Consider the following 25,000-nt stretch of genomic DNA (forward strand, 5'->3'; position numbering starts at 1 on the left):
ATCTGCACACAGTATCAATTGTTGGCTGTCAAACCACCATTGTTTAATTAACAGTTTTTATATAATTTCCAAATATTAAATAATTTTGGAGGTGGTTAATTATTATTTGGCAGCTGCGAGTTTAGCCAGATTTTAGGGATGGGCATTTCTGGCAAAAATACTGTTCGATATTCGCTGAAAAGTATTCGAAGAATGTTCAACAATCGGTCAATCAAGAACCCCGCACGCACGCACGCAGGCACGCACGCACCTCGTATACACACACACACACACACACACACACACACACACACACACACACACACACAATGACACAGGGGGAGACTTTTATGATTTGTATGAAATGAATTTGTTTATTTCAACAACTGCGCCATCAACATTCAATATCAAAATTATTTCAACGTTGGCTTAGGCAGATAGGCCTACATGCGCCGAAAACAGATCTCTATTTATTTTACTGAACACAGCCTGCATGACGGTGAACTAGACACGTCTTTAGCATATGGAAACTATGGCCAAAAAAATAACTTCACGCTGTTTGTCTTTTTACAATTTATTTGTTACCAGCATTCGTAGTGTTGACGAGCCGAAGACGTTGACGTCGCTTAGCAACCGAGGACGCTGGGGTTGATTAGTTACCGGGCTACTTGCGGAGTGGTACGATAGAAAAAATTCTTTCCTTGACAGTGGTCATTATATGCTTAGCAAAAGTGAATTTTTCAAAAAATTATTCACCACCGGAAGTTGTGAAGGACCATGCAAATGAACGGAGCGTTCAACAGCATTGAGAAGAGCCGTGTTATAAATAGGATCGTTACCCATCCCTAACAGATTTGTGTGTGTGCTTGTGTATGTGTTTGTGATTCTTTCTGGGTTGAGGAGGTACGGGATGAGAGGTTAGTGGAGTCTTATTTAGCGGTGAAGCAGCACTCTAAGCAGATTGCTTTTTATGTCTGCGATAGGTCAGTGTTTTTTAGAGTTTCTCATTATAAATACACGGTATAAGACCTTTTTAGTTGACATAAAGAAATCTGTACACTGGACCAATATAGCATAAAGACATACTGTACTGTTTTGCTAATTCTTGCAAGTTTTGAGAATTGAAGGCATTGGCATTAATGCCAATATATTTATTGGATTATTTTGTTTTTCAAGTCTGTTGGGCATTTTATCATCATGATCAGTCCAATTTATTTTTTATTGTGAGGATCAACCATTGTGAATCATTAGTAACGTTGTCAAAGGAAGCACAGGCATCAGGTGATTCTTGCGGAAAGATGTGTTGAGCAGTATCTTTCCATATTTGTTATTCAATTACTGTTTCTTCTAGCCACTTTCTATCTGTCTGTTTAGTTGAGCTGACATCTGTCAAACACGTCAAATCATTCCAGGGAGGGACAAGCATGTAGTCAGAAGCAGAGGCACAACCGAGATAAAGACTGACAGAGACAGATACAAAGAGACCGAGAGAGACACTGAGCAATACAGACAGAACAAAAAAGAGAAAAAGAACAAGAGCCTCATGCAAGGACCCTCATGTCACTCAGGCAGATGGGCTTTAATCCCGAATACATTTCAAATTTAATCCTGAATGGAAAAAACAAAAGGGCACCAGACTAGAATCTTTAAATTTATTTTCATAGAGGACAAACTTTGATTGCAGTTCACAGACACTTTGTATTGCAACCCTTCCCATTCCATCCTATCAGAAGTAAAGTCACACCCTTGGGTGAGGCCTGAAGTCAGACAAAGTGTGCTGTGTGTATGCCAGCGTTCAGCAATGTGCTGCTCTGTCCTGGATGTGTTGGAGCCCATAAGGTCAACAAGGAGAAGCTTCTGGTTCAAACTTCACATCCTCACCCTTCTCTCCCTATCCTCCCCCTCCTCCCCCTTCTCCACCTCCACCTCTCCCCCCTCCTCCTCCTCCCCTTTCCCTTCCTCCTTCTCCTCCTCCTCTCCCTACTCCTCCCTCTCCTCCTTCTCCCCCCTCTCCTCCCCCTCTAACAACATGTTGTCCTCTGAGACCCTGCCCTCCCATTCCACTGATCACAAGAAGTGTATCACACCTGAGGGCAGCCAGAGGCAGAGGTGTGTGAAGCCGACCCAGACAGACAAGACAGTTGACATACAGACGTGGACACACACAAACGCGTGGGCACATGAATGCCAGTGCACACACACACACACACACACACACACACACACACACATACACACACACACACACACACAACCACATACACACACGCATACACAAACACACACAAGCAAGAAGAGACGCACACACAAACATACCCACAGAAAAACCCACAGATATGTTGACGGAGACAAACGCATGCTCAAGCAGATGCATGCACATACACACATAATACACACACACATTTGTTCACCCTCATACACACATGCATATGACAGGTGAGCTAAGTGACAACATAGTTATTGGCAGAGACAGGAGGAGAGATGGAAGACATTTAGGGCATTTAGGGAAGAGAGACGCTTTAGGAGGTAAAAGTCAGGGTGGGGAGGAAGTAATCTGAAAGAGGTGTGAAGGATTGCTTGTCCTACTGTAGGAGAACATGCAGGATGGCTTGTCCTACCATAGTAGAATATGAAGTAGTGCTTGTCCTACTGTAGGAGAACATGAAGGAAACAGAGAGTAAGGCGTCTATTAAGGTTCAGATGGAACCACTAAAAGGGAGGCAGGGAGAGAAACAAGGTGAGCGCTGTCGAGAATGAGCGAGAAATAGAGAGCCGAGAGGGTGAACAGAAAGTGAAAGTGAGAGTAGGGGTTTGAGTGTGTTAATGCCAATCCCATAACACTGGCATCACTGGTACATCGCCATCTGTTCCATGTCATGTTTGTTCACAATCACGGACACACACACACACACACACACACACATCAACACACAGAGAAAAACAGACATTTTTTCCTCTGCTAATTGGTGCAGAATCTTTGATCAACGGCAGGAAGGGAGCAGAGGAGGGCTATGGAAGAGAGGTCTTATCGGTCACAGAGGGTGAATTTTAAGAAGCCCCCCCCCCCCCCCCCCTGATCTGTGAACCTTTACTAATCCCTGATTCAGCTCCACGGAGGGAAGGAGCAGGTATACACACAACACACACACACACACACCCACACACAGATACTTGGAAGTTTTGAAAAATGTTCAAGGTTGTGCTTCTGCAGTGAGGGAGAATACAATCTGAATGAGTGAGTCGGAGAGAATAGGTAGATGCTGGAGGGACACTTTAAAGGACTCTTTAAAGTCAGTGGATTATGCTATTGAGGCTGTTTCGGAAAAAACTTCCAAAACTATGGACTCTAAAAATAAACAACAGAGAGTAACGTCACTTGCGGAATCATTAGCAACTCGTGATTTGTTTACATGGAAGCAACCCGCCCTTCTTCTGAATTATAAGGAACAAAGTATAAAGTGCATGTTCCTGATGCAGCGAATGAGAATCTGAATACCAAATCAAATTACACAAAATCATTAAATAAAAAAAATCGAGGTTGTGTAAAATTGCACATTATCTTTGAATCTGGAGTGAAGTGGGACAAGGAAAGGAGGAAATTATTTGTTGGAATGTGTTTATTTTGTTATGTTTAAAATAAGGTATTTGTAATACTTTTTATTGGGGAGTGTATTGGGAGATATGGGTGTACCAGCTCTAAGGTCCTTCACCAAAGTCGGGCATTTCCCCTCCTATCTTTATCCACGCATCCACTGAAGAGTCAAAGCTACAACATGTCAGCAGTAAATTGCCCTCCTTCTCCAAGTATGCTGTATCAGCATGCGGTAAATTATAAATACCTAAATATTTACTGTTGCGATTTTTCCAAACATCAGCGTAGACCATCTATATTCAGCGCATTGAGGTTGGGACTTGAATGGCGGCTTCACACACCACTCTAGGTCCCAGACTCTATTAACTTAACTTTAATGAGGTATCATTGTTGCCCAGGACCCCACCACATCCTAAACACAAACGAGCCGCTGAGATCCTAACCGAACAAAGAAAAAATATACTGCCTTGGTATTACGACAATTAAATCACTTCCCCGTCAAACTTCATGTTGGCCTTAGCTACAGACGGCCAAGAGGCGGCGTGGTCCTGGCGTATGAGTGAGCACCCCCTGGTGGACAGTTGTAGGTCTTCGGGGGCGAGGGAGTGGGCCGGGGGCGTCGGTGAAGCGTGAACCAGGGGAGCCGGGAGCTGGCCAGAGGAGATAGAGGCTGATGGATGGTCACGGGACGGGGCGAGAAGAAGAAGGAGGGGCGAGGGAGAGATGGAAAGATGAGGAGGGAGTCATCGTTCTATTTCCCTTCTGTCTGGCGTCCTGATGATGAAGCCCATTACTCACACAGAAATGTGAGCCGGCGTCAAATTATAGAGCCCTCCCCCGTCCACCTTCCTCACACACACACACACATTCACGCACTCACGCACGCACACGCACGCACACACACCCACACACGCACGCACGCACGCACGCACGCACACGCACACACACACACACACACACACAGTTGACAACCGGCTGCCTCGCTATCTTGCTGTCTGTCTGTCTCTCGGCCTGTCCCTCTGCCGACCTGTCTATTTCTGTCTGTTTTTCTGCCTGTCTCCCTGTCTCTCTGTCTGCCTGTCCATCTGCCTGTATGTCTGTGTGTGTGTATATATATATGTGTCTGTCTGTCTGGCTGTCAATCGTTCTATCGCCATATCTCTCTCTCTGTCTCTCTCTCTGCCTGTGTGTCTGCCTGTGTGCCTCCATCTCTCTGTCTTTGCCTGTCTCTCTCTCTCTGCCTTTCTGTTTGTCTCTCTTTGTCTCTCTCCCTCTGTCTGCCTGTCTGTCTGTCTGTATCTCTCTCTCTGGCTGTCTGTCAGCCTGTCTGTTTGTATCTCTGTGTCTGTGTCTTTATCTGCCTGTCTGTTGTTATCTCTCTCTCTGTGTCTTTCTGCCTGTCCGTCTGTATATCTCTCTGCCTGTCTGCCTGTCTGCCTGTCTGTCTGTATCTCTCTCTGTGTCTCTTTCTGCCTGGCTGCCTGTCTGTCTGTATCTCTCTCTCTGCCTGCCTGTCAGCCTGTCTGTCTGTATCTCTGTGTCTGTGTCTTTATCTGCCTGTCTGTTGTTATCTCTCTCTCTGTGTCTGTCTGCCTGTCCGTCTGTATATCTCTCTGCCTGTCTGCCTGTCTGCCTGTCTGTCTGTATCTCTCTCTCTCTCTGCCTTTCTGTCTGTCTCTCTCCCTCTGTGTCCCTCTCTGCCTATCTGCCTGTCCGTCTGTATCTCTCTCTCTCTCTGCCTTTCTCTCTGTCTCTCTCCCTCTGTGTCCCTCTCTGCCTATCTGCCTGTCCGTCTGTATCTCTCTCTCGGCCTGCCGGTCAGCCTGTCTGTCTGTGTCTCTCTCTCTGTCTCTCTGTCAGCCTGTCTGTCTGTATCTCCCTGTCTGCGTTGCTGTTTTCCTCCCACTCCCCCGGGGCGGTTCCGTTCTGTAGCACCTGTCCTCCTAACCTTTCTCTCCTCAGCCCCTTCGTCCCCCCGGCTGCATATCCTAATCACAGACAGATTTATGTGCATCAATACGAGCGGCGCCGCGGAGGGCGATAGAGACGGCGTGGAGCCCCCGTTTCACTGCAGATTGAGATAATAGCCATCCTCAAATGTCTGACACACTCAGTCATCTCAAAGACAGGGCTTTCTCCACACCTCTCCACCTCAATCTTAATTAACAACGAGGAGTGCAGTGAATTTGGGGTTATTAAACTGGCTTTAGTGCTCCATTGAGCAGCGATGGATCTCAGGGCGTAATTATGGTGTCCAGTGAAAACAGTCAAACGGAAAGCATTGTTTTTTTCAAATAAGGTCTTTAAAGTGGAATGGGCTCAGTTAGTGCAGCATTGTAATAGAGGTGTCAGGCTACAAACTATATGCACAGAGACGGAATGACAGGAGGGGAAAGATACCAATGTGGTCAGAAGTCTTTTAAGCCACTGAACCATGATGTAGCACCTTGCCTTTGAATTGTTTCTGTGATTTTAATTGTTTTGTGGCAACGTTAACGTTTAGTCATTTAGTAGGACATTTTAAGAGACTTCCGAGTGGGAACATTTAGAGCAGACAATCAAAATTGGAGTAAACGCACAAAGTTCAAGTGCTGCACAACCACATTTGCAGGCTCTCTTGGCAGACTGCAGAGAAGCCACAGGAAGCAGCAAGACGCGCTTTTTTTGGTAGTTGTGCATAAAAGTGAGTTATCTCATCTAAGAAGGAAGCTACAGAGAATATAGACCAAGGGCTGCATGAGAGGAGGAGTGCTGTGTTCTTTGCATCTAATAATCGGTGGGTGAACCTGACATCTTTATAAACTCCTTCGCACCGCGATGCAGACTCATTCTGTTCCTTTGAAGTGTGAGTTCTGTTGTGTGTGTGTGATCAAAGACGAGGGGAAGTGGTGAAGAGGAACCTTAGAGAAAGAGCGAGAGGGTGAGAAGGAGATAGAGACAGAGATAAACATATGGAGACGGCCATATGCATTCTTGACTGCTTGAAGGTATTGACCTGGAAGGAATAGAGTCTTACAGAATTGCATGCATGTACACCGTCACATATACACAAAGACACACACATGCACGCACGCATGCACATACAGACACACTCAGGTATACAATGCAAAACAGGACAGGGATACATTTTAATGATTATAGAAAGAACAGAAGGTCAAGTAAACTAGAACAAGTAAAATGAGGTAGAAGTCATTGATATACAGTTAGCCTAAAAATAGAGCAGAACAGAAATATTCTGCAAAACAATTAAGACTACTGATGGACTGAACTGATTAGCAGCCGGATGCATTGTTCCCTTTGGATTTAATTGTCACATTGAGTAAAGTATAGGGTAAAAACCACACTGAGCCAGTGGAAATGACAGATTCCCTTTTTAAATCTGTAAATTGGGGTTGAGAGGTGAAGAACAACAGCTTTTACTTCGTCTTTGCCTGTATGCCTTTGCACTTCTTGTACTCTTTAAACACAGTTTGTAATTCGGTTATTTCTCTTCTTCCCTGTTGTTGTATTTTTTACTTTGAAAACGTTGAAGTTTAATTTATATGCAATGTAAGATACAATGTAAATTACATTTAATTCATTATTCAATTCATTAATGATTTCTACATTTTGCAGAGTGAATGAACAGCACTCGAGGAAGATGTTCCTTTAATAAATCATAATTGGTTAGAATCTAGAATCTTGACATTTAGAGGAAAGTGTGTATAAGTAATGAATTCAAATCAATTAAATATGATTATGTGTTAAACAACCATGCATCAACGTATCTCACAAATTTACTAATGCATTCTTTCTATATGTCACACATTCACATGAACACACACATACATAGATACCCACAATCACGTACACACATACACATAGACACTTTCTCTCTCGCTCTCACTCTCTCTCTCTCTCGCTCTCACTCACGCTTGCAATTCATCCTTGTGCTACAGAACATTAACTCTTCCATTTTTCCTATGTGTGTGTGTGTGCGTGCCTGTGTGTGTGCGTGTGTGTGTGTGTATGTGTGCCTGTGCGCACGTGCCTGTGTGTGTATGCGTGCCTGTGTGCGATCGTGTGTGTGTGTGTGTGTGTGTGTGCATGTGTGCGTGCATGTCTGTGTTTGTGTGTGTGTGTGTGTGTGTGTGTGTGTGTATGCGTGCGTCTCCAGCTGCGTCCGGGCGAGGCCTTCACCGTGTACCACACCAGCCCCACGCTGTCCTGCCTCTCCAAGCCCGTGGTGCTGTGGACCCAGCAGGACGTGTGCAAGTGGCTGAAGAAGAACTGTCCCCACAACTACCTGACCTACGTCGAGGCCTTCGCCCACCACGCCATCACAGGTGGAGCGCAACGTGCCGAATACATACCCCCACACACGCGCGCACGCGGAAATACACACAAACACACACAGGGAAGACAAATGGAGGATGTTCTGCAGCAAAAGGGTGAATTGCAAGTAATAGAAAGAGAGAGTGAGAGAAAGCTTTTGTGTGTATTTGATGGTGTATTTCTATGTGAGTGTGTATGTGTGTATGTGTATGTACAAACACACTTGCGCACACTCACACCGGTCGTACGCAAAAAAAAACACATTGGTGCATGTCATTAAAATACATGGATGATCTGCCAAAACCCTGAGGTGTTTATTTGTGAAGCGTCAACATCTTGTGTTAGGACTCTGACGTGCAATCAACGCTGTGCGTCTGCAATTCCGACCTCCAGGAGGAAGGCTGTGCCATGGTTTTATTTGTACAGCCAATGATTGTTTCCAAAGCTGAGCTTGTTTTTTTTCAGCCGGAAAAGGTTTACGCGAAAAATCTCCTTGAGTGCGATTTAGACGTTTTTGTGGAAAAATGAAAATGTTTTGTGTTCTTTTGAAGGGAACAGAGAGAAAGTGCTGCTTGAACAGTGGTCGCTTGCTGAGATCTTTGTCAGGGTATTGTTAGCACACCACAATGTCCTGAGACAACGTGTGCACACAAATAGACACAGTACTCAGTCTGTCTCTTCCTGTTCCTTCAATGTTCTCTCTCTCTCTCTCTCTCTCTCGCTCTCTCTCTCTCTCTCTCTCTCTCTCTCTCTCTCTCTCCGACTCTCTGTCTCTATAAAATAAAGCAGACAGTAATTTGGCTATGTGTCCAGTCCCCACTCACCTCCACTCATGGGCATACAAACAGAACCTCTGAGTCTGTATCAAGGTTATAGAGTACACATTAGGAGAGATTATCCTAGACAGTTCATTTTCGAATATCATGATTTCATTTAGAAAGAGAGCGAGAGACAGAGAGAGCTAGCTATAGAGAGAAACACACAAACCATTCTGTTTATGTATTCAATTACTGATAAACATACCAATTTCCATTTCCTAAATGGTCATTAGCTCTTTGTGTCTGTATGTGTTTGTGGGAGGGTGTGCGTGTGTGTGCGGTCAGAGACGAAAGATACTAAAAGACAGATAGAGAGTAATACAGTAAAATAGAAAATATAATTACATCATGATTAGAGGCGTCCAAGCCCTGACCTTGGCACCAACTTCTAAAAGTAATGTTCCAGTACTACTAAAATGTATTCACTACTAAGATGTATTCACTCCGGAAAGCATTAAAAACCCTTTATGAAATGGATAGTTCCGTTCCTTGATTCTGATTGGCTCAAAGCTGTTGGAAAATACTCACGCACACCTGTGACCTTATAACAATTCATTTTTAGTATGTATGTGCCGCTAATCTCAGTAGTATCCTAGCCTGTGTTGCCTGGCAACCGTTTTGCTGTCTTGAGCAACTATACTGCTGGCTGAATAATGATATGTTTTCAAGAAATGATCGCATTTTATGCTGCTGTGTTTTTAATTTTCACGTTGTGCCTAACAACAGCCCCTAGCTGTTTCTAAATCACCGTAAACAACTGCCTCTCGTGGCTTATTAGTTATACTGTAAGTCTACAACTACAACAACATCCCTTAGTAACCGGGCAGGACAGGCAGAACATTTTCAAGTTCGGATTTAGTTCAGCTGTAATGAAGTAGCTGCATGATACAAACCAGCCCCAGTGAGACGGCAAGGCATTAAGGTCAGATTCCCAGCAACCTCGCAGTACCCCGCAGGCCTCCCATTGGAGGGCGAGAACGTCAATACCTTCTCAGCACAGACGTATTCATGCCCACGTCTCCCAGCCGCTTTCTCTAGCAAGAGTGTTTCCCATCGATATCACAATAGACTACTGATCATTGCTCTGTGCTTTGTTGCAACCGGGCCAGCAAAACTGCCGTTAAACAAGTATCCAATACATAATTACTGTATCGCTGTTGTGTGTCAGTGTGAACTCCAATCGATCAAATCACCCATCTGTCGGCAGGTTTAATTGCGGTAGGCAATTTCTTGTTTTTATTATTTACACGATAGTGCATAAAGAACGCCTTGAGAGATACAATGAATGGCATTAGCCTCCTATCAAAGGCTTCTCACAAAGCCTCTCTCATTTTTCCAGAGGAAGCCCCCTGCCCCAACCTCTCCTCCAAATGGCTTTGGATCTTTTTTAAAGGATCATTATCATTACGACCAGGACAGCAATAGCAACCATTTTGCCTGCAGAAAACATTTGAAAAGCAATTATTTTGGAGCTAAATTGAGAGAGAGGTCACATCAAACAGGCCCTTTTTGTGTTTTTAATCTCTTTTTAGCCCTTTTCTTTTTTTTCTTTCTTTTTTTCCACTGTTATTTCCCTTTTTTCACCGCACTGATATTCTGCAGGCAATTATTAAGAGCTATGTTATGTCTGCCTGAGGGGAATTGATTCAAGCACCATTCATCTGCTTTTCCCCGGTCCGGATACATGCGAAGAGCGAGGACAGTGGTTTTCTAGGGCATTCTCTCACTGCCCCTGGGATAGCTGGACACAGCGGGCCACAGGAGAGAAGGGTGTGTGTGGTTGTGTGTGTGTGTGTGTGTGTTTGTATGTGTGCTTACAAACAGACACCCACACACACACACACACAGACAGAGACAGAAAGGCTAAGATGGATCCATTGTTACTAAGGCTAACTGGTTTATTATCATGCCCCCCCCCCCCCCCCCCCCCCCCCCGCCCTTTCAGGACTGAGCAGGTACTCAGGGTCCGCCTTGTTCCACTTCATCTGGTTACACCGGAGCACTGGTCCCCTCCGTCATGCTGTCCTCCCTCGGTCCACTTACTGTCCATCAGGGCTGTAGCACACTGCAATCAGAACTCTTCTGATTGCAGCAGTTCTGAACACAGTGATTCACAGTGGATGATTTCTGAGTTTTGGATTTTATTACGTCAGGGTTACATGCCACCATTCTGGACAGATATTTTGTCCTGACCAGCAAAACTAGAACGCAAGATAAACAAGCTCAGCATTTTATGAACATGACAACATTTATCCCCGGGAATCTCCGGAAAGCACTTCCCTTTCCTGTGGCCAGATGTGTTCAAACACGTCTCTGCGTTTTTAAATCTCTGCGTGCCATCCATCCGATTTGAGTGCATTTTTTCTCCGAGCCAGGATGAGCTATAAAATGCCATTTTCTGCTTGGATTTAGCCCTTGTCTACACAATGGGAGACAATGGATCAATCTATAGCATTAAGGGTTGGACACCACCTGTCACATGACGTTGAAGCACACCCTCCTTATTGAGGACATTTACATGTCATGTTCACAGGCTGGTGGACGAAGAGAGGCAGGACCGCCGTGTGATCATCTGTACAGTGTTCCTCTTCCAACCCACTCTTTCTGTCTCATCATGTCCTGTCTTCTTCATGTCTATCTGCAATTTTTATTCAAACAATGTAATCATTTACAGAATGAGTTGTTTGTGAAGGAGGTGACACGATTTGATACGATGGATAGCTAGATTGAAAGTTTTGATAGATAGTGTAGATAGATATAATGATAGACGGTATAGATAGATACGATAGTACCATACATAGATAGAAAGATAGATGTATACTGTAAATAGATAGATGGATGGATACATAGAGTGAGGAAGGAAAAAATGAACAAGAAAGAAAGACAGACATAAAGAACGGAGGTATTTAGACAGGAAATGGGAATGGATGGACTGATTTGGAAAGTGAACAGCATGAGTAATGACTCTAATTAGGGTTTAGCGTTCACACATGGTAGCTGCACAAATGATGGATACTCTTCTTTCCCAACACAGAAATAAGTGTGTGTGTGTGTGTGTGTGTGTGTGTGTGTGTGTGTGTGTGCGTATGTATTTGTGTGTGTCTCAGGGAAATATGCTTATATTTTTGTGAAAGTGTTCGTGTGTGTGTGTATATGCCCGCATGTGTGTGTGTGTGTGTGTGTGTGTGTGTGTGTGTGTGTGTGTGTGTCTGTACATGCCCGCATGTGTGTGTGTGTAGGTGTGTGTGTGTGTTTGTGTGTGTGTGCATGCATGTCTGTGTGTATGTGTGATTCTGCATACTGCTGTAAAAGAGGTAATATTTACTGTGGGTAATGGCATGTTAAATATGCATGTCCCTGGGGTTTACCACCTAATGTTGCCATAAAGATGAAGCCCAGTTAACAGACAGTCCCACCCATCCTTCCAGTGCCAGTACATTGACTCCCATATGGCCGCAGGGCTGCACTTAACCCTAGTCTGTAAATTAAGTTAACATGCAGACTACAGCATTCGCGTTGCAAACAACACACACTCACACACACTCACACACACAAACTCTCACACACACACACACACACACACACACACACAAACTCACACACACACACACACACATACACACACACACGCACACACACACACGTACAAACGCTGACACAAACAAGTACATACCAATACACAGACAGATATACACACATACAAGCAAACACACACACACCAACACTTTAACGTGGCAGATACACACACACACACACACACACACACACACACACACACACACACACACACACACACACACACACACACACAAGCACACACACACACACACACACACACACACCCATGCGTGGACACATTTACTTACCCACACATGCACACAATCAGACAGACACGCACATGCAGGGAGACATCTGCATTGCACAGTTTTCCTTTTTTTCCCCACACAGGGTTGTACGGAGCATACACAATAACCTGACCTTCATGCGTCCCACCCCCCCTGCCCTTGTTGTCTATGCCGCCTCCAGGCCGGGCACTGCTGCGTCTGAACGGGGAGAAGCTGGAGCGGATGGGCATCGTGCAGGAGGGCCTGAGGCAGGAGGTGCTGCAGCAGGTCCTGCAGCTGCAGGTGCGGGAGGAAGTGCGGAACCTTCAGCTCCTCAGCAGAAGTAAGCTAACGGTTAGCAGTAGTAAGCTAACGGGCTAATGGTTCACTGACGTGATCTAGCGGTTAACAGAAGTGAGCTAGCGGTTCACAGAAGTGAGCTAGCTTTAAGCTAGTGGTTCTGATTCATAATGTATATATTTTTCTTTTATTGTGTTTTATGTTTGTGAGCGTGTTTGTATGCATGTACAGTATGTGTGTGCGTGTCTGCATGTGGGTGTACATGCTTGTGGGTGTTTGTAACAAATTGTGAAAGGAGTTAAATAACAGCCAGATAGATAGAATATTAACTTGTAAATGCGCAAGAGACAACAGACCTCAACCTAGGCAGCCCTTTTCATGTTTACATGTCAACCAGACAACCAGACAGCCAGACAGCCTGAGAGAGACAGTAGAGGCTAATACCATTGTACACACAGTGTCCTCGAATACCCTGGCTCACAAGTATTGGCAAAGTGGAAGAGGACAATGACTGTAATGTACTGGGTTTTATTTGAGTTGGGATAATGGGTGGGTGGCTTGATGACATGGGCCGGGACTGGACATCAAAGTACATCTGTTTGTAGCTGTTTGTGTGTGCGCGTGTATGTGTGTTTATGTGTGTGCATTTGTGCATTTGTGTGTGTTTGTGTGTGTGTTTGTGTGTTGTCAGGGTTTTCGTTTACATGCAACACTGCCTCCAGGCTGATTGATGTGACATACAAAGACTCATTTTAAGCCACCCTTGATAACCCAGCCCCGTCGATGGCTACTGACCTGGATTATGCTGTTGGGCTGGCTCTCCGCTCCCTCCCTGGGTGTCTCGGGGTGTGACGATTCTCTTCCAGTAACATGTTTCATTTAGTTCAGGAACGTCACAGCCCTTAACTATGAAATTATCCCCACTCCTCCTCCCCTTGTTGCGTTCATTAAAGTGCCGAAGGTATTATTTGACTCTTGCAATAAATATAATTTGCGATGACTTAACAATAACATTGCATGCACTTTAGGGAATAGAGGTTTGATGGGTGTTGTTTTGCCTCTTAATTACATCTTTGGATTCTTGTTATTGTTTTTATCGACAGTGCCACAATATTCGGTCTGTGATAACATCCAGTCGCTCCATAGACAATAACAATCAACTTTCTGCAACACAACATATTATAATGGTTTCCAGAATCATTATTGTTATTGTTTTCCAAACATAACCCTTGCCATACATACATTTATATTCACACACACACACACACGGATACACACACACATGCGCGCGCACGCGCAAACCCGCGCACATGCACACGCAAACACAAGCTTGCATGTCTTGTTCATGGTGGAACCACTAACCCAACACCCAGAGGGAAACCATAACGTATCGGAGAAGATGCATCCCGCCACCCAGACAGGAGATTCAAGGTCCCGTGAGGCAGCAGCGCCACCCACTGACACTCCCAGACACCCGCTGTCAAACGCCGGTCCCAGTGGGAATGTCATTGTAATAACAGGACTGCACGGGGTCAATTAAAGGCATTTTGTGAATGTTTAAGTTTGGGGTTGAAACACACTACTGATGATGACAGAATAGTGCAGACGTAATGTTTCGGTTAAACAGGCCTCAGAACACAACAGAACACCTAGGTCTCACCTGGGGCTCACCTGAGGTTTATTGGAGAAGCGGGGTGGGGGTTAGCGCAAGCTCAGATAATGTAGATAATGTCGTTTGACACCGAGATGGGATTAGGAAGTGGTGTTTGGTTATGTGATGACAGGTGTATCTGTGTGATCTATTGGGTTTGGTTATGTGACGACAGGTGTATCTGTGTGATCTATTTGGTTTGGTTATGTGATGACAGCTGAAGGTTGGGCCGGGTGTGAGGTCTTTGGGGAAGAGAGGTGCTGGGACAGCGCTGTGCTACAGAGGAAGGAATGGTTTGGTTGGTGCAGGAGAGAGGTGATGGTAGAGAGGCAGAAAGCTGACGAAACCCCTCCATGTTGTCTTATTTAAGAGGCAAATCACAAGCTATTGTTAACAGAAGCCCAAAACCATGTGATTGCTCACAGCCCATTTATGCTGCACGATAATTACGAAGAAGACGATAATTAGACGATAATAAAAGAGAGATACACGCATGCTGAAAGAGAGTAATAACACACACACACACATAGAAATCCACTGCTTTTATTCCCTGAATCTCTTCCCCACACAATTATGTGAAGGCTCATGAGTGAGATTCAGAGTAGAGCCTGTATAGCCTGTGTGCCGTGTAATGGAAACTTTTACACCAGATCTATGGGTACACCAGATCTCAGCTGGGCTGGTCTCTCCTCCTCCTTCTTCTTCTTCTTCTTCTTCTTCTTCTTCTTCTTCTTCTTCTTCTTCTTCTTCTTCTTCTTCTTCTTCTTCTTCTTCTTCTTCTTCTTCTTCTTCTCCTTCTCCTTCTTCTTCTTCTTCTCCTTCTTCTTCTTCTTCTTCTTCTTCTTCTTCTTCTCCTTCTTCTTCTCCTTCTTCTTCTTCTTCTTCTTCTTCTTCTTCTTCTTCTTCTTCTTCTTCTTCTTCCTCTTCCTGGTGTCTAGTCCTATCCCCTCCACACACACACATTCCTCTACTGCCATATCACTGAAGGGAATTACTGGAAGGGATCACACGTAGAATTGAGTTATTAAGAGAGGGTTGTTGCTGGCTGCGAGAGTTCTCTACAAACAAAACAGATAATGGAGCGGGAACATCACAAGGTTAATGAGCACAGATGGACGCTGGAGCCATGGCCCGCGGTAATATCACTCCTCCAGCCGTCATTAGGTTCTGGCTCCCCGGACTCGCTCTCTGCTCCGCTCAAATCAGCCCAGGGTGAGCTTCCTTCTGCACTGTAATTGCAATTCACACCCAACAAGGAATCCAATTACTTTCGTTGCAGATTGTTTGGGACAAAGTTTCTCCCTGCACAGTCATTAGGCTGGGTAATGAGAATACGGTTGGTAAACAGTTGCGGTTTTGATGTGTGTGTGTGTGTGTGTGTGTGTGTGTGTGTGTGTGTGTGTGTGTGTGTGTGTGTGTGTGTGTGTGTGTGTGCATGTGTGTGTGCGTGCGTGTGTGCAAGTGTGTTTGTAGTATGAGATGGAGTTATATGTAGAGTCAGCAATGTGGGGTGGATGTGTGATACACGCAAATCAGAAGAACAGAGAATGCTCAAATCAGAGCCCAACAGCCTTCGGTAAAGATGGAAAAAGAAGGAGCAAGAAATGAAAGAAAGTAGGAAGATTCTCATTATCTGAGTCTTCATTAGGAATCCATGAGACTTTCTGTGCTAGTGTAGCCCTCCCAAGCCAGCCGTAATCTAGCAAGATAACCTCCGGTTTTGCCTAAAGCTATTACTCTCAAACCCTCCCGACACAGGCAGCTTTGCTCCCAACAACATGCAGTCAGCCAATCAGCAAACCTGAACGAGTGATGATGACGACACGGGATGCTTTGAAGAATTCTTAATGAATTTAATATTATTTATACTCTACGGGATTGAAAGGTCTTGCTGCAGCTCATACAAATGGCTGCAAATCAAGGTCGACTGACCACGGCCCTCAACACACACTGCAAATGGAAGACTTGACCGACCTAGTGTCAGAAGTCAGACATCATGCCAATTATGTTGCTGGAGGTGGGGATCTGTAAGCGTTTGATTTGGCGAACAGAACCTCGGCCAGCAGTAAGAACTGTAAAAGTGTCTGTTAAGGTTTCAAAACCAAACCGTGTAGACTGGCCACTGTAGAAATTCCCATCCCCCACAAAATCCCATCTGACAGCGTCATCCACTCAATGCAAATTAGTTTTCTTCAGTAAAATATCACTGGGAAAAAAAACAAGGAAACATTCCAAACTCTGCCCTCTGCAGTTTATGCAATGACATCGTAGGACTGCTTGATATGTGATTCTTCCAGAACAACTGAGTGAAGTGAATATGGCTTGTGCCCTACAAGTGCTCTCTGGAGCTGTGTGGTCCCAGCAGGCCTTCCTGCAACATCTGGCCTTCTCATGGGGAAGCTGCCCTTTTCCCTCTGTCAGTAGGGCTTTCTGACTGTTATCTGTCTCAATGGTAAGTTGCCCCCCCCCCCCCCCCCCCTGTCCTTCCAACACATCTGATCTCCTCCCAAATTGTGTGGTTGTTGGTTTTCCGTGCGCAAACACGTTTGTGTGTGTGTGTGTGTGTGTGTGTGTGTGTGTGTTTGTCTGTGTGTGTGTCTGTGTGTGTCTCTGTAGCCATCTGTGCTTGTCTCCGGGGTCCCAGTGGTGATTAGCTGAAACTGGATGATAATGCCCACACACACACATACACAAACATGCGCCCGCGTGCGTGAGTGCACGTAAAACAAACATCCATGGAAACACACACACACACACACACACACACACACACACACACACACACACTACCCCTTCAATTGAAAATAATAAGAAATATATATAATAAAACGTTCAACAGACATTTTGTTGCTATGGCAGATCGTCGTGGTAACCTTGTGGTTTTGGAGTAGTCCTCTTATTTGTGTGCGTGTGTGTGTGTCTGTTTGTGTGGGTTTGCCCTTGTGGGGACTTCACAAAGAGTTCCTGGCGGTGTGCGTCTGCCAGCTGAACTGTAGCTTTGAATTAGAATGTGAACAAACTCAGAGCAGGCAGAGCAAAATAGCGAATCTTTATCTCGAACACAATTTGTTTTGCCTAGTCGCCGCGCACACCGTGTCTCTCGTACCCTCTACTATACGCCTCCAACATCTCCTTCATCTCCCTCTTCTCATCTCCAATTTGACGATCCCATTGGGGAGCTGGTTAAAGAGGACATTTTTCAGGGGAGGACTTTTTTTCTAGTCTACTCCATTTGAAATTTCTCACAGTATCACTTAGATTCAGTTATTTTCATTCAGCTCCATGGTGCTGGTTTGTTGCATGTGTTTGTTTGTATGTCTCCGTGTGGGTGTGTGCGTGTGTGTGTCTGTCTGTGTGTATGTGTGTGTGTGTTTATGTTTGTATATTTTTGTGTGTGTGAATATGTGACAAGACACGCAAACACTGTGTGTGTGTCTGTCTGTGTATGTATGTATGTATGTGTATGTGTGTGTGTGTGTGTGTGTGTGTGTGTGTGTGTGCGTGTGTTTATGAAGCATGTGACTCATTCCCAGCTATCAGTAGTGGAAGGCTTAGTGTTTAAATGCCAGCGATGTGAGAAGCAGTGGTGACAGTGTCCTACTGTCTCCTGGTGTCGTTTCAGGACAGGACAAATGGCTTGTTGTCAGGGAAACCACCTGGCCACATCTGCTGCTGGCTGAGAGGGAGGCAGATAATACCGCGGACGAGGCGGAGGCCAGGTGTTGCTGCGTGTGGCTCGCGTCTAGCGTGTCAGTTAGTTGAATCTTGAATGATCGGCTCCTTGACGGGGGGGTTGTTATTCCGACCATATGTGTCAGACGATCTTAGCCTCCGTCTGTCGCTCAGCGGAGACAGCTCTGCGTAGCGTGACAATCAGGACTGTTGTCTCATCTAATGGCCGTCGTACTGCGCAGGGAGACGCCATAAAGGGTCTACAGCACTGTGTATCTATTCTCGCTGTAAGAGTGCACGCTCATCTAATGTTGTGATGTCTTTAAGTGCACAATGCGTATTGCTTGGTGTGTCTTGCACGTATTTTCCCCACAGTGTTAATTGCCAGCCCCACGGTATTCTCACTTACTGCTGAGGCGTACACTTGTACTTTATTGTGGGGATTACTTGGGAAACAACTCATTTCCCTGAAGGGCCCTGGACCCATGCCTGTCCTTTGTAAAGTGAAGCCGAAAATAGGGGTTAAACAGAGGGCAGGGTGGATGTGTGCGTGAGTGTGTGTGTGTATGTGTGTACACGCACGCATGTGTGTGTGTGTGCATATGTGAGCGTGCGTACCAGCATGATAAATTAGGATATAGCCTCTGTGACTACCAGTGCTTCTATCTATTCAAATCTTAATTATGTATTCCTCTCTCTCTCACTCTCTCTCTCTGTCATACTTTCTCACTCTCTCTCTCGCTCTCTTCTTTACAGCCTCCTTTGGAAACTTCTCTTAGCTCATCCCTTGATCCAGTTGGCAGCCCTCTTCCTCTCCTCTGCCACAATACGGCTCCCAGAGTCTTGGAGGAGCTGTTGTGTGCAGATATGTGAGGGGAGAATCAACGCGTGAAAGGGGAGAGGACAAGTCTATAGACTTCATGCCAAGCAGACCAGAGGATTCTCATTCAACACGGCCAATCTACTTTAGAGACACAGAAAACAGAGACAAAGCCTTGCTCAGGGGTGGGGGGGTTGGGGGGTGCATTAACATAGCGATACGATGTAAGGTTCACATCCCCAGCGACAATACGAGCATATCACATTCCCAATCTTATCAGAGACAATACTTTTGTGTTTTTATCTCATTTGCGATGGAGCTAACTGGTGATCTTGAAGTGATGCTGGTTGAATTCCCTACAGAGGCTTCTTGTTGGGGAACGTCCACTTTCCATGCACAAAGTCCAAGTTTTTTTGGTTTGCTGCTAGATCTACAATAGGTCATTCTGTGTGGTTTTATGTTACCTTTTAAAACCGTTACTATATGACAGTTGAGATGATTTGGACATGGTAATTAATGTTTTTTTAATCAAGGATATTTACATATACCAGACCACGATTAAATTTATTCCAGAAACTGGAAAAATAACACACAAAATACGGGGGGGGGGTGGGGGGTAGCTGTTGAAAAGCTCCTAATTTCCTTTGAATAATATTTTCATTGCAATTATCATCAAGTCATCATTATTAGGTCCCTTAACATTAACCTCTCAGGACTTTCATTTTTGAATATGCATCACTTTGTCCATTGTTAAATAAAACAAATATATAATAAAACAGTGCTCATTGGTCACAGCACTCAGATATCGTCTATGTATATTGGATGACCTGCAGTATATCAGTACATTATGAACAATCAATGGAAGAAACTCAATAGATAACTTATAACAATGTAAACCATTGGTCTGTGTAGACTGTGGCTGTACGTTTGTATTTAGAATGGAATTGAGGACAACCCAAGACCAATAGCCGACTGCTTTTGTTGACTATTGTGGATCAAGTAGCTTTTTTTGTAGCAGGCCAGAATGAATGGCGTCTTGTTTAGGAAGTGCTCAACTTATGATATAATGATCAAGTAACTGCAGCATGTACATCTTCCAAGCCCTCCGGTCACTGTCAGGTTCTCCATCTGTTTATGTCGTTATATTATTTATGTGATATCATTATATTCGTTTTTTCAAAAGCCCAGAACGCCGTCTATACTGTGAGGGCAGCTGGCACGACGCTCTGCCTGAGGAACCGGAGGAATGCTGAATACAGTGAGCCGGAAACGGGGACGTCTCATTCACGGTCCAAACCGCGAGAATACGAGAAGCTTTGGCTGCACCGTCCAGTCAGAGCTTCTCCTTCCCATCAGTTCAACCCCATCGATCCAGACTTTGAAGGACTTCTGGGACTAAGCAAGTGAACCACTCTTAGCGAGGAAGTGAAGAAAAGACACTCTATGGTTTATTTTTTGACACTGATGTATACTTCCAAACGTCTCGCTTTACTTGGTTAGTGAGGATGTGATACAAAGGGGAACAGAGGAAATGTCTGATATATATTATATCTGATATATAAAAACGTATATCGTATAATAAATTAAAGCTGTCTTTTTAGAATAAACGCATACAAAAAGTGTGATACTCCTGTGCAATTCTTTTCCACATGCATATTATGCCCTTATTTACCGTGAGCTGTATAAAATATGTTTCTCCTTTAAAACTGCTTTTTCTATTACACTACAGATGGTTTTGGCATTAAAATTTATATTGATAAATATAAAAAAGCAGTTCAAAACAACAGCTCCAGGTTACTGTGTTCTTATTATTTAAGCTATTGCTGGGTGCATTCTGTTCTAGTCCATGTCAATACCTCTCACTGTTACTGCATCTATTTCCTCTAACCCTCTGCTTTCCTTCGATGTGTCATCGTCCCATTTTTGTTACCCCAACACTCCTGTCCGTCGACTCATTTCATGTTTGTTATCTTTTCTCATTGCCTTATTTATTAATAAATTATGCCTATAGCCCCTCTCACTATCAATCCCTGTGTGTGGAATATACGTATTCATACCTGTATCGCTATCATAGGCCTGCTGTCACCGACAAAAGATGAAGGAACGGCTTTTAAAGTTGGAATTAACATAAAAAGCCACTCAGGAACGATGAATCATGCCAGTCACTCGATGAATACTAAATTAATCCTTGTGACGACCTGTAAACATATAGGCGCACACACAAATACGCACAAACACACAAACTCACAGTTACGCCCCCCAGACACTCACAGACTCCACCACATACACACACAGACAAGCACAAACACACACACACGCACACGCACACGCACACACACACACACACACACACACACAAAAACACTACTCACACTTGGGATTAATTACTGAGAAACGGTAAGCATCTCACCTGTTAATAACATGGAAGATGTGTCACATGGTTGCTGTACACCATCAGAGACCGCGGGTTATATAACAGGGATAAAAGAACGACATGATGAGGATGGCTAAATACACAGGGTGTTGTTGGCTGTGTACCTTCTTCACAAGGCGTTGACGTGTGATTTTGATGTCTACATTGTCGTCATTTCCTATTTGCTTAATTACCAGCAATGTGTACAAATATTTTAAATATTTTCATATTATTTTAATCATCGTGTGTGTTGATGCCAGTGGCTTTTATCGTTATATTTGACAAGATGAAAGTAAACAATAAACACTTTCCAGGAGAAGAAAGTCTTTGAAGAAAGCCGCGCACCTGATGAACGCGTGCACCTCGAGGAAGAGGCTGCAGGGCAGACTGAAAAAGTGCATCTATTACAGCCACATTTCAATGTCAAGACCTTTTTTTTAATTGCTCAATCGGTGGTTTTAAATAAACACCAGGCACAGATACACATTATTAATCCCAGATTAAACAATGAATTTGTGAATCGCAGAGTGAGCCTTGGTTGTTTTCATAGGTTCGTAGTAGCCTAGAAGTGAACAGCCATCAACAGCCTTTACAAAAATAACGGCTGACAGGCTTTAATACTTCATATGGGGCCACTAAAGAGCAGCACGCAGGACCTAATGATGATGAGGGGTCTGTAGGCCTGCCCTCGGACCCAGCTTTCGTTCGCCGTCATGTCAATATTTAAAGACAGCACTGCCCCCTTGCGGGACATGAGAGTACTTTAAAGTATTCTTAACCTGTTTTGGGAATTTTAAGAAGTTCTTACTATCTCTGTCATTTAGTCGGATATCTTGTTTTGTTTTTGGTTTGATTGTTCAGAAAAAAAATACAACATCCGTTTATGTACTGTGGAAGTGGTTAATGGTGGTAGGCCTAGGCCTACTGGTGGTAGACCTAGGCTATTTACAATTTAACTTTGCTTTCCATTCCGTGAATTGGGCGTGTGAGGTTAATTCATCTGAGCCTACCCCTTCCATTGGCACTGTTAACAATCGTAATCAACCTACTATTCTGAGGGGTTAGGGTCAGGGTTTCAAATAAACTGAAATATTTTAGTAGGCCTACATATTCATCGGCATGTTGCCTGGCACTCATCAAACAATCTTGTTTTAATGGCATAATCCTTATGGTTTTCTGTAGAACAAATGTGCATCAGCACTTTTTGAGGGGATATTTTTAAGGTCAATATATACTTCAACGAGGATGTTTCTCCATGTCGTCTAATTTTCATATGACTTGCGAGACGACATATATGCAGATATATTCCACTTAAAAATACGTGACCACGCACACACGTGCGCGTACATACGCCCGAACGCACGCACAAACACAGACAAACACACACACGCACATACTCAGTCATCATCTATTTATCAGTTAAAGGCTGGTAGGTTAATCATATTGAACATCCCTTGCTCCTATGTTGTCATTTAGTCTACTTGTATGTATCATCATGTGCCTTCTGCAAAGCAATCAAAACAGCATTGTTTTCAACTTCTGACATCGTGTCAACAGACTTAAGCCCGTAGGACGGTTTCTTTTTTTCATAGGAAAGACCAATGAATGGCTAAATCCACAATAGGGCGGTCACAATCAATCGTTACGGGTATATCAGCTTTAAATAATATAGGCCTAACCATCATCTCTGATAAATATGGTCAAGCGTCTGAGTGGATGAATTCACGACGATCAGATATAGCAGATTAAAATAGTTCTCTGACGCTGATTTAAGAAATTTGAGGCTGACCCTTTTTCGTCATGAACCAACGCCGTTACGTCGGAAGGAGCCGCATCAAACGGTTTAGTAATGCGTTTATTAGACCGAACAACTAATATTATCTGCTCGATGTGGGTAATAATAACGCGAGAGTTTGCAAGTTGCCTTAAGACTGGAGTTGCAACTGCCAAAGGTGGAGTGGATCCGCGCATGACCCGACACACACTACTGTAGTACTGTACACGGCAGCGGGGATATATCGATATAAAAAACAACGAAATAATCCAGAGGTAAGGACCGTCAGAGTGAACCCCAAGGACCTGGCATTTCGTGTTTTTGTACCTTTTCCTTCGCTTTGCTTCCTCTTACTCTAAGCAACTGTCTTGCAGTCGTCGAAATTACTGCACTAAACATATTTTTGTGCCTCCCTTTAGCTCTAGCCAGCGCAAGGATTTTTTTTTTTACTCCTCCTTCGTAATAAAGTCGCCATTTTGCTTCACTGCCTATATTAAACCATCCGTATTTAATATTTCCCTCAATGATTTGGATATATCTTTTCTTTTGTGGTCATTTTTTAATCGTGAGGAGGTGACTCGTGTCTCACGGCGGTATACATATTAATGCAGGGAAGGGGTACGATTCTGAAACGGTAATAGGGTGAAGTATCCGCTATATTCTTTTTAAATAAATTATTATTGATACGCTCCTTCCGTGTTCTTTTCGGTTGTCGCGACTGTCTCGTTTTCAAAGCGCTGGGATACGACGACAATGACGACTGTCTGCCTCTTTTTAAAGCCACCCAGCCGGACCGGCGTGCCGCGAAGCTCGGCAGGTGTGTGTGTGATTGCCATGTAACTTAACGTTGAGGAAAACGCCTACTGCGAGCTGCCTATCGCCTGACCCCCACGTGGGTGACCCGGCTGCCCTGCCGCCTGTGCAGGGGGACTCCCAACAGTTCAGGTAGGTGTGGCTTTCTTGACACGCACGTACGTTGTGACCACATCCCCACTAAAGAGTGGCCTACATGTAGAATCTAGATTATAGATGCATGTGTGTTGTTATGATTTATACAAGGACAGTAGCCATCTAGAACACTGCATACATTTCTCTGCACAAGTTTCTTCATGGAGGTTTTCAGGAAGAGACTTTTGTGTACAGAATGTGGGGCATGAACTCTTGTCCGTGTAGGACGCCTACTAGAGGTTTCTGCATTCCCATAAAAAGTCATGTCAGATTTGGAACAGACACTGAGTGCAACTGACTTCGGGTCATCATCAAATCAACTGTGAGTACAGTACACTGCAACCTTGACGGAACATCCCTTCTCATCCAGTCTGCAATATAGGGGCATGTTTGTAGGTCCTTTAGGTCTCGAATGTTTGACTTTTTGTGTGGTGTTGTTCTTTAGGAGGATATATTAATGTGTGCTAAGAGGAAGCATGTTGGTTTGATTATCACAGTTTAGTCAACAAATGCCTTCCGTCTATCATATTTATAGGCTGCCCCATGTTAAGCATTAAGGGTCAGGCGTAGTTTGCAGACTGCAAGGATTCGTTGTGGATTAAATCATGTTGTGCATAATAGGTGCATGCATGACTATCTCAAACCACAGTGAAGAAAAATCAGTTGCGATGCAACAAAGTGATGGAGCTGGAGTAATTAATGTGTTCAATCGACATTTAATGTAATGAACTCTTTTTTACATTTTACTACACTGTAATGCATAAAGAAGGCATGTGAACCTCCAGATGACTCAGGAAAGTAAGCATGTCCTCAGTTATTACCGCCCTCTCTTCACTCCATCCCGGCTTCTGAATGGCAGAACATGGAGTGTGCACGTACGTGAGGGTATTGATTT

The 25,000-nt window shown here is 44.2% G+C and overlaps 2 protein-coding genes across 5 annotated transcripts in view; both read left to right on the forward strand.

The window, feature by feature from the left end:
- The window catches only part of LOC307078785 (sterile alpha motif domain-containing protein 10-like), a 44,138-nt gene extending 25,116 nt beyond the window's left edge, over window positions 1-19,022 (forward strand). The window contains exons 3-5 of the mRNA XM_079740758.1: window positions 7,728-7,896; window positions 12,730-12,870; window positions 18,907-19,022. Coding sequence (XP_079596884.1) covers window positions 7,728-7,896; window positions 12,730-12,870; window positions 18,907-18,929 — 333 coding nt within the window. The 3' untranslated portion in view covers window positions 18,930-19,022. The remainder of the gene's footprint in view (window positions 1-7,727; window positions 7,897-12,729; window positions 12,871-18,906) is intronic.
- Window positions 19,023-23,166: 4,144 nt separating this feature from the next.
- znf512b (zinc finger protein 512B) overlaps window positions 23,167-25,000 on the forward strand; it is a 31,116-nt gene continuing 29,282 nt past the window's right edge. For 3 of the 4 annotated variants that reach the window (XM_079740748.1, XM_079740750.1, XM_079740752.1), the window contains exons 1-2: window positions 23,167-23,432; window positions 23,938-24,102. The gene's annotated coding sequence lies outside the window, so the exon portion shown is untranslated. Of the gene's footprint in view, window positions 23,433-23,756; window positions 23,792-23,937; window positions 24,103-25,000 lie in introns of those variants that run through there. The other variant, XM_079740749.1, reaches the window with a different exon arrangement.

Source organism: Pollachius pollachius, assembly GCF_949987615.1.
Source record: "Pollachius pollachius genome assembly, chromosome: 8".
In the NCBI taxonomy this organism is placed as follows: domain Eukaryota; kingdom Metazoa; phylum Chordata; class Actinopteri; order Gadiformes; family Gadidae; genus Pollachius; species Pollachius pollachius.